This window comes from Nerophis ophidion, linkage group LG12 (assembly GCF_033978795.1).
Source record: "Nerophis ophidion isolate RoL-2023_Sa linkage group LG12, RoL_Noph_v1.0, whole genome shotgun sequence".
Taxonomy (NCBI): domain Eukaryota; kingdom Metazoa; phylum Chordata; class Actinopteri; order Syngnathiformes; family Syngnathidae; genus Nerophis; species Nerophis ophidion.
The window spans coordinates 20,968,580-20,981,122 of NC_084622.1; the positions used below are offsets into that span (position 1 = coordinate 20,968,580).

Consider the following 12,543-nt stretch of genomic DNA (forward strand, 5'->3'; position numbering starts at 1 on the left):
TAACTTCAGTGAAAGCCTTCCTTGACGCATGCAAAGCTGATATGTGTTCTCCTACTCTTGTGCTCACTGTAGTGCCCTCTAGTGCAGGTAGCTCATTTACCAATACATTGTGAAGATTAGGATTTTGACCAAATACCAGTTGATGTGGACTATAACCATGTACACTGTGCATGCAGTTCTTAGCCATTAAGGCCCAGTCCAAGGCAGTACTCCAGTCACAATCTTTTTCGTGTTTAACTTTCTGGATGATGTTCGTGAGTGTCTGATTATGACGTTCCAACAGTCCGTTGCTCCATGGGCTGTATCCTGCGGTTGTCTTGATCTCGATATTGAAGTTTTCTGCCATGTCCCTGAACTCTTCATTGTTCAATTTTCCTCCGTTGTCACTGTAGAGCTTCTTGGGAGGACCATGGACACTTATCCATGTGTGGATGAAAGAGTTGACAATTACAGAAGATTTCTTGGTTTTCACAATATTTCCAGCGCTGAAACGTGTGAAATGGTCCATTATATGTAAATACCAAATGCCTGACTCAAGCTCGTGTAGGTCCACCGCCACAGTTTCATTGTATTCCGAAGCAAGAGGCAAACCAACAGCTGGCTTTGGCTTTGTCTTGCTTTATCTTTGGCACGTGTGACATGCATCCACTATTTGTTGCAAAATATTGAGACAGTCCTGGTCTTTGTTCCCTGAACTTTGAATTAACCTATGCAGGCGATCTGCTGATGCATGGCCAAATTGTCTGTGAAGTTTGAGGAGGACCTTGTTCTTCTCAATTGTGGACATGTTTTCTGTTACAATCAGGACTTCATCTTCAGCAAATAAATCTTGAATCTGACATTCCATGTCATCTTTGTCTCTTATGTCTACACAGTAATGTCCTGAGCTGGTAAACTGAAGAGGTATCTGCTGCTTAAACATCACTACCCAGTCGTTTTCTATGTCTAACGTAGTTCCTGCCTTTTTTAATGATGTTTTACTCAGCAGGAGTGGAATATCGACTTTGACAACTTCTGTCTCAATGTTACACTTTGTCCATCCTATTTTAGCAGGTAGATGCACTTTTCTGGTGGAATGAATCACATTTCCATCTCCAAAACGAAACATTCTGTTGCTAGACCTTTCTGTACTTCTTAGCTTATTTACCTGCTTTTCATTGAGATTATGTACAAAACTTTCAAGCCACTTTTCTCCACACACTGTGCGAGTGCAGGCGGTGTCTATGACCGCTGAGCTTGCTGCCTCAGTCATAAAAATCTCAGCTTTAGACTGGGGATCATTCGTTAATAGCGTGATATTAACTTCATCCAAATTGTCATTTTCAGTCAATCTTACTTGTTCGTGCTTTTTGTGCGGGCAGTCCTTTGCCCAGTGGCATGTGCTGTGACAGACGGCTCATCGTGATCGTTTACCGTACTTATCCAGTGGGTTTGTACCCGGTAACGGCGTCACCGATCTTCGTTGACCACGTGGAAACGGTGTGTTTGGTCTTCCTCTCCATTGTGGCTGTTCTGTGAGGAAAGCTGCGTCCTGGTTCAGTTGTATCTCGCTTGACTTGCCCGTTGTTTTACCTCCGAATATCCGTTTGAGAGCTGTCTTCATTGACGAGAAGCTTAGCTCCGTGTTAGCCGTCAGTGCTAGCTGCCTGTCTTTCTCATCGAGGCAGGCTGTGTCAAGAAGTTTGAAGGCTAACACCGCATCAGGGAGTGTCATATTGTACATTTTCATCCGGTTGTAGCGCTGTTCAAAGTCAATAATATAGTCCACCATTGAAACGGAAATATTTTTGGTGATGCGGTCGAAGTACGTGTGCGCTTCGTATGCGCGATCCTTTTCCTCTTTCAGGAAAACGTCATCCAGTTTTGCAAATAATGTCGTCATACCGTTATTGTCCAACTCCTCCGCAGATATCTCCATTGCGATTTCTCTGGCTCTCCCTTCAAGTCCCAAAGCCACAGCCAGTGCTTGCTTTTTCTTATTGAGTTCTGTAACGCGCATCCAAATTTTAACTTCATTTTTCCAGCACTCGTATGGCTTAGACTCGTCAAACCTCGGCGGTATTTTATAGTTTGCAGCCATCTTCAACCATCCTCTGCTACCAATGTTAAATATGGGTGAATAAACACGACGTCATACATTGAAAATATACGCGACCATAACTCAAAATGCCGGACATTCGAGGCATTTAAGAAACTCCACCTGGACAGCCCCGCAAAGAGGACATATCCCGTGAAAAGAGGAGGCATGGGCAGTCCATCATAGCCCAGTCGTTGCTAGCATTCCATGTGTTGTTTTTTTGATTGATATAAACTTTTATTAGTAGATTGCACAGTACAGCGCATATTCCGTACAATTGACCACTAAATGGTAACACCCCAATAAGTTTTTCAACTTGTTTATGTCGGGGTGCAGCGCTACTTAATATGTCCGTGTCGTTCGGTTTTTGATTGATTGATTGATACTTTTATTAGTAGATTGCACAGTTCAGTACATATTCCGTACAATTGACCACTAAATGGTAACACCCGAATAAGTTTTTCAACTTGTTTAAGTCGGGGTCCACGTTAATCAATTCATGGTATACCTCCGAACCGAAACCCCCGCACCGAAACTGTTCAAAACAAATACACGTACTGTTACACCCCTAATTAATCCCTCAAGCGGCAATTCATTTTGAGCAGCAGGTTTTCATGTTCGCTTCGAGTACGTTTTACAAAAGCACTATCTCAAATGTGAGCAAAGGCAGCCATCATAAATGAAGTTTTCAGCAAATACACAATGTTTTTGTCATATTATATTTTGATAGACAAGGAAAAATACGCTACCAAGCAGCGTGTGCAACAGCATCAAACATGGCAGTAGACACAAACTTAAATTATGAAGTGCAACCTTATCGAGCTGAAGCTCTCGCTGGATCGGTTCGCAGCCGAGTGTGAAGCGACCGGAATGAGAATCAGCACCTCCAAGTCCGAGTCCATGGTTCTCGCCCGCAAAAGGGTGGAATGCCATATCCGGGTTGGGGAGGGGACCCTGCCCCAAGTGGAGGAGTTCAAGTACCTAGGAGTCTTGTTCACGAGTGAGGGAAGAGTGGATCGTGAGATCGACAGGCGGATCGGTGCGGCATCTTCAGTAATGCGGACGTTGTACCGATCCGTTGTGGTGAAGAAGGAGCTGAGCCGGAAGGCAAAGCTCTCAATTTACCGGTCGATCTACGTTCCCATCCTCACCTATGGTCATGAGCTTTGGGTCATGACCGAAAGGATAAGATCACGGGTACAAGCGGCAGAAATGAGTTTCCACCGCCGTGTGGCGGGGCTCTCCCTTAGAGATAGGGTGAGAAGCTCTGCCATCCGGGAGGAACTCAAAGTAAAGCCGCTGCTCCTTCACATGGAGAGGAGCCAGATGAGGTGGTTCGGGCATCTGGTCAGGATGCCACCCGAACGCCTCCCTAGGGAGGTGTTTAGGGCACGTCCAACCAGTAGGAGGCCACGGGGAAGACCCAGGACACGTTGGGAAGACTATGTCTCCCGGCTGCCATGGGAACGCCTCGGGATCCCCCGGGAAGAGCTAGACGAAGTGGCTGGGGAGAGGGAAGTCTGGGTTTCCCTGCTTAGGCTGTTGCCCCCGCGACCCGACCTCGGATAAGCGGAGGATGATGGATGGATGGATGGAACCTTATCGAGCAAAAACAATGCATATTTATTCCGGTGAGCCTTGATACCAATTGCCTTTCTCAGCCATTGTCCTTGACCCAGCCATCTTTTTTTTCATGTAGAATGGCATCTGCAGCACAATTGTTTGGTATGTCTGAATACGAGACCGGCATGTAATCCTTGGTATAACTCGACAAATCTTTTTTTTCATAAAGTATAGGGATCTATTCTATTGCATGGATACATTTTTTTCCTCGTATCTGCTTTTTACGGAAAGATTCAAGCCTCTTTTGTACGCAGATAGTTTGTGCGCAACTTGCTGTACAACAGCCATTTTGGCTTGGTTGACCACCACTTGGTTTCACTTCCGGGAAGAAGTCACGTGACGGAATACAAGCAATAGAAGACATGACCAGGCCTTTAACAATTTTCTCAAATATGAGTCCTGTGCATCAATTTCGTCTTGTTTGTATTCGGAAATGATCATGGACTTTGGGTCATGTCATTGAACTGTCTCTTGTTTTTGTTTTCTATGTAAGAATGGTGTGCTGCTGAGGACTGTGCTGGACCCAGTAACTGGCGATCTATCAGATACCAGAACTCGTTACTTGGGGTCACGACCTGTCAAGCTTTTCAGAGTCAAGATGCAGGGCCAGGACGCTGTACGTTGTTCCAAATGTCCATAAAATTTCTGTATTAGCAAAGTTTTTTTCAATACGAATGATCAGTTAAAGCTGCCAAATTTTGATTCTAAATTTCTTTCCCTCAATTAGGTTTTGGCTATGTCCAGCCGCTCATGGCTTAGCTACTCGTATCAATCTCGTTTCCATCTTACACCACTGTCATACGAGACCCTCGAGTATGCTTCTGGCTTCGCCTCTGAGCAATGCCCAGAAGGTATTGTGGCCATCTCCACCAACACACTCAGGTAGAGTATGGATGTTTACATGTTCCATTGAATTATTTCCTTTCAACCATTGGTTTGGTTCATATGTCTGTCGCTCAGAGCCTTGTATTCCTCAAGTGTAGAAGGCTTTGCGTCTGTCTGACCATCTCCTTGATCTCCCTTATGTCCTTTGTCTTATAGAATCTTGGCTTTGGAGAAACTAGGCGCTGTCTTCAACCAGGTGGCCTTTCCCTTGCAGTACACTCCCAGGAAGTTTGTGATCCATCCAGAGACCAGCCACCTCATTCTGATTGAGACTGACCATAATGCCTACACAGAAGCGACCAAAGCTCAAAGGAAACAGCAGATGGCTGAGGTATGAAAGATCATTTTCATTAAGGTACATGGCGCAAAGAAAGCAATTAAAGTTAACCCTTGGAGAAATAATTAAAACTTGTTTATATGGGAGTAGAGCGGGCATTGCGACAGGTTAGGTTAAGACTCAGTCTGTAGACTCATGCCATGTCACATATGTTGCAGGCTAAAAATAATTTTGATCATGAAAATGCAAACTCCATTTACCTCGCAGCATTCTGATAAATGTGCGCTTGCCGCATCACCTCAAGATGAGTGTTTTGACAGTGTTTGTGTATATGGCATGATATAGTTTTGACGTTTTGGTCTGCATTGCTCTTGTCTACTCAGGAAATGGTGGAGGCTGCAGGTGAAGATGAAAGAGAACTGGCTGCTGAGATGGCAGCTGCCTTCCTCAATGAAAATCTTCCAGAAGCCATCTTTGGTTCACCAAAAGCTGGAGCTGGGCAGTGGGCATCGCTGGTGCGGCTAATCAACCCCATTCAGGGTTTAACTGTGGACCAAGTGCAGTTAGAGCAGAATGAAGCTGCATTCAGGTAACTATTGCTTCGTTTTTGGACAGGAAATGCCGATTGATAGACTTACTTTGAGAAATGGATAAAAGCAACACCAGATAAGACAGATTGTTTGTCATTGTTGAGTATACAGTCGGGATCAAAAGTTTACATACACTTTTAAAGAACATAATGTCATGGCTGTTTGGAGTTTCCAATAATTTCTGTAACTATTATTTTTTGTGAGAGTGATTGGGGCACATACTTGTTTATCACAAAAAACATTCATGAAGTTTGGTTCTTTTATGTGTCTTCTGAAAATGTGAGCAAATCTGCTGGGTCAAAAGTATACATACAGCAATGTTAATATTTGGTTACATGTCCTTTGGCAAGTTTCACTGCAATAAGGCACTTTTGGTAGCCATCCACAAGCTTCTGGCCAGCTTCTGCTTGAATTTTTGGCCATTCCTCTTGACAAAATTGGTGCAGTTCAGCTAAATTTGTCGGTTTTCTGACATGGACATGTTTCTTCAAAATTGTCCACGTTTAAGTCAGGACTTTGGGAAGGCCATTCTAAAATCCCAATAGTTATTTGATTTAGCATTCCTTTACCAGTTTTGACATGTGTTTGGGGTCATTGTCCGGTTGGAACACCCAACTGCACCCAAGACCAAACTCCGGGGTGACGATTTTAGGTTGTCCTGAAGAATTTGGAGGTTATCCTCCCTTTTATTGTCCCATTTAAAGCACCAGTTCCATTGGCAGCAAAACAGGCCCAGAGCATAATACTACCACCACCATGCTTGACGTTGGAAATGGTGTTCCTGGGTTTAAAGGCCTCACCTTTTCTCCTCCAAACATATTGTTGGGTATTGTGGCCAACCAGATCAATTTTTGTTTCGTCTGACCACAGAACTTTACTCCAGAAGGTTTTATCTTTGTCCATGTGATGTCAGATTACACAAAAATTGTCTTGAGTGTTAATTTATTTTTGCTTACTGAAAAACATTGGACCTGAGTGAGTAATCACAACGATTTAAGGTCGGGTTCTACAAACAAAAGCAGTAGGCATTTTCATCTGAAAAGGTGAATAAGCTTGTTTAAGCAACTGGGAAACTAAAGAAGAGGAAATGCAGATTTAAATGCTGCATTAGGTCAAAGTGTTTATGAGTGCCTTTACCACATTGATTAGCAACCGTAACTTGTTCGCAATATTGTTGCATGGACTTTCGAAATGTGCAACTTTTTGTTGCTATAGTTACGGTCACCAAGGTTTGAGCATTCAGCGACTTGCAGTTAAGTATGTGACGTTCTGAGTACAAAATTGCATTTGTATCCGAATATCAGGTTGTTTTCTTAAGCAACTTTTATTTGTACAAGCAAATAATAACCTACGATTAATCATGATTATTCACAGTTCAAGAATGATTAATCTGATTTAAAAAATAACCAATTTACAGCCCTACTTTAAATACATGTATAATGTTTCTTTAGCTATTTTATTCAAACCACATGATGTCGCAACCACCACTCCACTGTTGTGTTGAGGATTTTATTTTTGGACAAAATTGTGCAAGCCTAGACAAAAAAGATGCAAAGCTGTCAACATCTGCAGGAAAGACTGCATAATTTGCAGAGATTTTGTGAATTTGTGTTAATTGGTGCAGATGAGGCGTTAGAAATTTCTGGAGGGACTGAAATTTAGGTTAAGCCGTCTTATACTGTATGTGCATGTCACATCTTCCCCTTTTCTGATCTTTCATAGTGTTGCAGTGTGTCGTTTCCACAACGCAGGAGACGACTGGTACGTTCTGGTTGGTGTGGCCAGAGATATGATCCTCAACCCTCGCTCAGTTGGCGGTGGCTTTATCTACACTTATCGTCTCACTGCTGGTGGAGAAAAGCTTGAGTTTGTGCACAAGGTAAATTTGAGTTTGAATTTGTTATTAGACTGATTTGAATCAGCTTTCACGATGCAGGGTAAAAAAGGATTCAAACAAGTACATAGTATGTATGGGTGAGGAGTGGGGGTGTTCAAAAAATTGATTCACATCCAAATCATGAGTTTTATGGATTCTGATTCTAAATTAATTCATAATTTTTGAGAATCAAGTAAAAAATAGATATATGTAAAAAAGAAAACAGTTTGTGTATACAGTGGGGCAAAAATGTATTCAGTCAGCCACCGATTGTGCAAGTTCTCCCACTTAAAATGATGACAGAGGTCTGTAATTTTCATCATAGGTACACTTTAACTGTGAGAGACAGAATGTGAAAAAAAAATCCAGGAATTCACATTGTAGGAATTTTAAAGAGTTTATTTGTAAATTATGCTGGAAAATAAGTATTTGGTCACTTCAAACAAGGTAGATCTCTGGCTCTCACAGACCTGTAACTTCTTCTTTAAGAAGCTCTTTTGTCCTCCGTTACCTGTGTTAATGGAACCTGTTTGAACTCGTTATCTGTATAAAAGACACCTGTCCTCAGCCTCAGTCAGACTCCAAACTCCACTATGGCCAAGACCAAAGAGCTGTCGAAAGACAGCAGGAAAAGAATTGTAGACCTGCACCAGACTGGGAAGAGTGAATCTACAATAGGCAAGCAGCTTGGTGTGAAAAAATCAACTGTGGGAGCAATTATCAGAAAATGGAAGACATTTCACGGTGGAAGAGGGGTTAGTGCGTCTGCCTCACAATACGAAGGTCCTGAGTAGTAAGGGTTCAATCCCGGGCTCGGGATCTTTCTGTGTGGAGTTTGCATGTTCTCCTCGTGACTGCGTGGGTTCCTTCCGGGTACTCCGGCTTCCTCCCACTTCCAAAGACATACACCTGGGGATAGGTTGATTGGCAACACTAAATTGGCCCTAGTGTGTGAATGTGAGTGTGAATGTTGTCTGTCTTTCTGTGTTGGCCCTGTGATGAGGTGGTGACTTGTCCAGGGTGTATCCCGCCTTACGCCCGATTGTAGCTGTGATAGGCACCAGGGGAAGGCTGCTCCTGATATGTACTGAGCAGTTTTAATCACTCGCTGGGGTGCATTCCTGTCCTTAGCAGTGCAGTTTCAATACCAGACCGTGATTGAGCTGGTAAGGACACTCTCAACTGTACTTCTATAGAAGTTGCTGAGAATTTTGGGCGGCATACCAAATTTTCTCAGCATTCTTAGGAAGTACAGTCGCTTTTGGGCTTTCTTTATTGTTTGTTGGGTGTTGTGATCTCAGGTGAGGTCCTCGCTGATATGGGTCCCGAGGAATTTAAAGGGATGGATGGATATATATGTATATATATATATGTATGGATATATATATGTGTGTGTGTGTATGTATATATATATATACAATATATGGGTATATTTTCTAATAATGTATGTACTGTAAACCTTGAGTTGTTAAAGTTCATGTGCACCTCTCTCCTCAAGTGTGTATGTGTGTGTGTATGAGTGGATGTGACTGTTTGTCATTTTAACTGTAAAATCTAATAAAATATATTTGCACAAAAGGTTTTCACTAGGGATGTCCCGATACAACTTTTTCACTTCCGATACGATACCGATATTGTAGCCTTGAGTATTTGCCGATACCGATATCAATACGATATGATATAGGCACGAATCATACATATATTTATTCCTTATTTTGTTTTGTAGAATGTTAGAAAAGGCTTGATAAAGTGATGTTACTGTTACTGATGTTGTAGTGTTAAAACAGAAAACAATAGTCAGCAAGAGTAGGTATAGGAAAAACTGACCCATTTATTATTAACCAATTGGTTACATAAATTTTAACCTTCAACATAAGAGTATTACCTCAACAAATCCAATAAAAACAAAATGTTATATTTAAAGTGCAAAATAACCACTAATACCAACATAATTATACAATTGAAAAGAATAAATTAAAAATAAATTAGAAGACCCTGAAAATAACCTAAATAAATCCAATAAAAAAAACAAAAAAACGTTTTAAAGTGCAAACAATTCAAGTTCACTTCAGTTATTTTTTACTGTCAGCATATGTTGGAAACAACTGTGGGCAGGGACAAAAACCACAAAAACAACACAATATTGTCCACTGTCCAACTGCTCTAAATTAAGAGTTCACAGCGCCAGTTTCACTGACTGACTATGCCCAAAACAATGTAGTAATTACTCTTAGTCTTCACTGAAGAATAGTGTAAACACAATAAACATATCACTCTAATAACAAGAGCATAAAATAAATAATAATCAGTCAGTGCTGACTACCCTTACTACTCCTTCTCCTCCTCCTCCACTTTCTGCAGTCCGAGCATAATGTGGAGATTTTTTTTTAAGAAGATAAGCATTTCGGCATGCTGTGAGTTAAAATACTTCCACACAGCCGACATCACTACACTTTGCTGAGCACACGCGTTGTCGTTGTTGTGATCACGTGGACTGTGCATGCTGGATCAGAGACGCTCTTCTTCCGCAGCCGCCACCAACGTTAATTAAGGGGCATTGCTGCCACCTACTGTTTTGGAGTGTGATCAAACCAGTCACCTATTATAGAAGTGCTGCAGCGGAAAATGGACAGCTTATATCGGAGCGCTTATATCGGAGTTTTTAGATTCAGTCCGATAAAATCCGATATTCACTTTTTTGGCTAATATCGGACCGATTTCCGATATCAATATCGGATCGGGACATCCCTAGTTTTCACCGTGTCCACCTTTGTCCCCCCTATGTACAAAGGTGTGTACTGTGCACTCCTTCTCCGTGGGTCAATAATCATCTCCTTGGTCATGTCTGTGTTCAAGGAGAGATTATTATCCTGATACCAGGCCACCAGTTCCGCTACCTCCTTTCTGAACGCTGCCTCAGCTCCCCCGGTGATCAGTCTGACGACCGTAGTATCATCTGCAAACTTGATGATACTGGTGTTGTTTTGGGACGACACGCAGTCGTGTGTGAAGACTGTGTACAGTAGGGGGCTCAGCACGCAGCCTTGGGGGGTCCCTGTGCTTAGAACCTTTGTGCCTGATGTCTGGTTGCTGATTCTGACTGACTGGGGCCGGTTTGTGAGAAAGTTCAGGACCCAGTCACAGAGAAGTGGTGTCAGACCAACAGTGATGAGTTTAGCAGTGAGTTTTTGTGGGATGACCGTGTTAAAAGCAGAGCTGTAGTCGATGAATAATAGCCTGGCATAGGTGTCCTTGCCCTCTAAGTGGTTGAGGGTGGTATGGATGACGGTGTTGACTGCATCCTCAGTGGACCGGTTCTACCGGTAGGCAAACTGTAGATGGTCCAGTGTGTCTGGGATGGTCTTCTTGATGTGTGACATGACTATCCTTTCGAAGCACTTCATCACTATTTGGGTGAGTGCAACAGGGCGATAGTCATTCAGACAGGTCACAGTGTTTTTCTTTGGCTGGGGCACGATGGTGGTGGTCTTGAAGCAGGTGGGCACAACAGCTTGTGCTAGTGACAAGTTGTATATGTCAGCAAGTACGTCAGCCCAGCTCTGATGAACACACCCTGAGGGCCTGGCCAGCGATGTTGTCTGGGCCGGCTGCCTTCCGGGGGTTTGTTCTCCTCAGAACTGTACGTACCTCTGCTGTTGTCACAGTGAGTGGTGGGTCTTGCGTGCGCTCCGTGGTCAGAACTCCTCTCTGTGAGTTGTTGTTGAGGACCTCGAAGCGGGCGTAGAACTCATTCAGCTCATCTGGCAGTGATCGTTGGCTGTTTGTGACCCCCCTGCTGCCCTGCTTGTAGTCTGTGATGTGTTGCAGGCCTTGCCACATGCGCCGGGAATCTGTGGTAGAGTAGAATCCCTCCAGCTTTTGTCTGTATTGTCCCTTAGCCTCGCTGATGGATTTACGCAGGTCATATCTGGCCTTCTTTGAGACAAATGCAGTGGAGCGTGCATGTAGCTTGGACCGAACATCACAGTTAATGCAGGGTTTTTAATTTGGGTGTATCTTGTTTTGTTTTGTGGGAACAATGTTTTCCACACATGTGCTGATGTAGCTAGTTACACTGGAAGCATATTCCTCAATGTCCACAGTACCATCATCCCTCTCAGCAGCAGTTTTGAACATGTCCCACAGTCTGTACTCCAAAAGCAGTCCTGAAACATTAGTTCAGTGTCTTCATTCCACACTTAAACAGTTTTTCTCATTGGGGGGGCTTGCTTGAGCCGCTGTCTGTACGCTGGATATAGAAAAGCTGAGATGTGATCAGATAGTCCAAAGTGTGGTCTGGGTACAGCCTTGTAGGCTCCACTTACGTTGCAGTATACTTGGTCCAGAGAGTTTTTTTCCCTCGTAGGAAAGTTCACATATTGATGGTATTTCGGGAGGAAACTCTTTAGGTTGCGGTGGTTAAAATCCCCAGCTACCGTGAACGCAGCATCGGGGTGCGCGGTCTCTTGTTTACTGATGACGTCATGCAGCGGCTTCAGTGCTGTTGGGGAGTCCGCCCGTGGCGGGATGTACACAGACAGTATAAACACTGCACTGAACTCCCTTGGCAGGTAAAAAGGTCTGCATTTCACCATCATAAACTCAATGTTGTCCTAGCAGTGTCTTTCAACCACCTATACGTCCGAGCACCAGCGGTTACTCACGTAAACACAGACGCCGCCGCCTCTCGCCTTTCTTAGGTAGACTGAGTGCGTTGCTAGCTGGATAGCAGAGTCTGGGATGCTGTCCGAAAGCCAGGATTTCGTGAAAATAAGATCAGAGCATTCTCTCAGTTCACGCTGGGATGTAATCCTGGTTCTCATCTCATCCAGCTTGTTGTCGAGCGAGCGCACGTTAGCTAGCAGCAGGCGAGGCAGTGGTGGTTGTGTAGCCTTTAGCCTAGCATGTAGCCCCGCTCTCTTGCCACGTTGCCGCCTTGTTGTTGTTGTTTGGTGGTTAGCTGGCTCTCGTCGTAGAAGAAAGTTGAAGTCCGTCAGACTATAAGTTAGATCATGGTGAGCTTTTCCGATGTCCAGAAGTGCATCTCTGTTATATCTCACTGTTGCGTGCAAAAACTTTGCATTTAGGATGCAAATTAGTAGTAAAATATATACAAAATTTAAATGTTGTCGGGAGGACGACGCAAAGACGTCAGCCACGGGGGGGCGCCATCTTAGATAATCATACCTACTGTGAAGCATGGGGGTGGAAACAT

The 12,543-nt window shown here is 43.5% G+C and overlaps 1 protein-coding gene across 1 annotated transcript in view; it reads left to right on the forward strand.

Annotated features, from left to right (window-relative positions):
- The window catches only part of sf3b3 (splicing factor 3b, subunit 3), a 53,841-nt gene that overhangs the window by 25,938 nt on the left and 15,360 nt on the right, over positions 1-12,543 (forward strand). Inside the window, 5 exon segments of the mRNA XM_061917068.1 lie at positions 4,194-4,316; positions 4,428-4,582; positions 4,742-4,916; positions 5,246-5,451; positions 7,175-7,331. Coding sequence (XP_061773052.1) covers positions 4,194-4,316; positions 4,428-4,582; positions 4,742-4,916; positions 5,246-5,451; positions 7,175-7,331 — 816 coding nt within the window.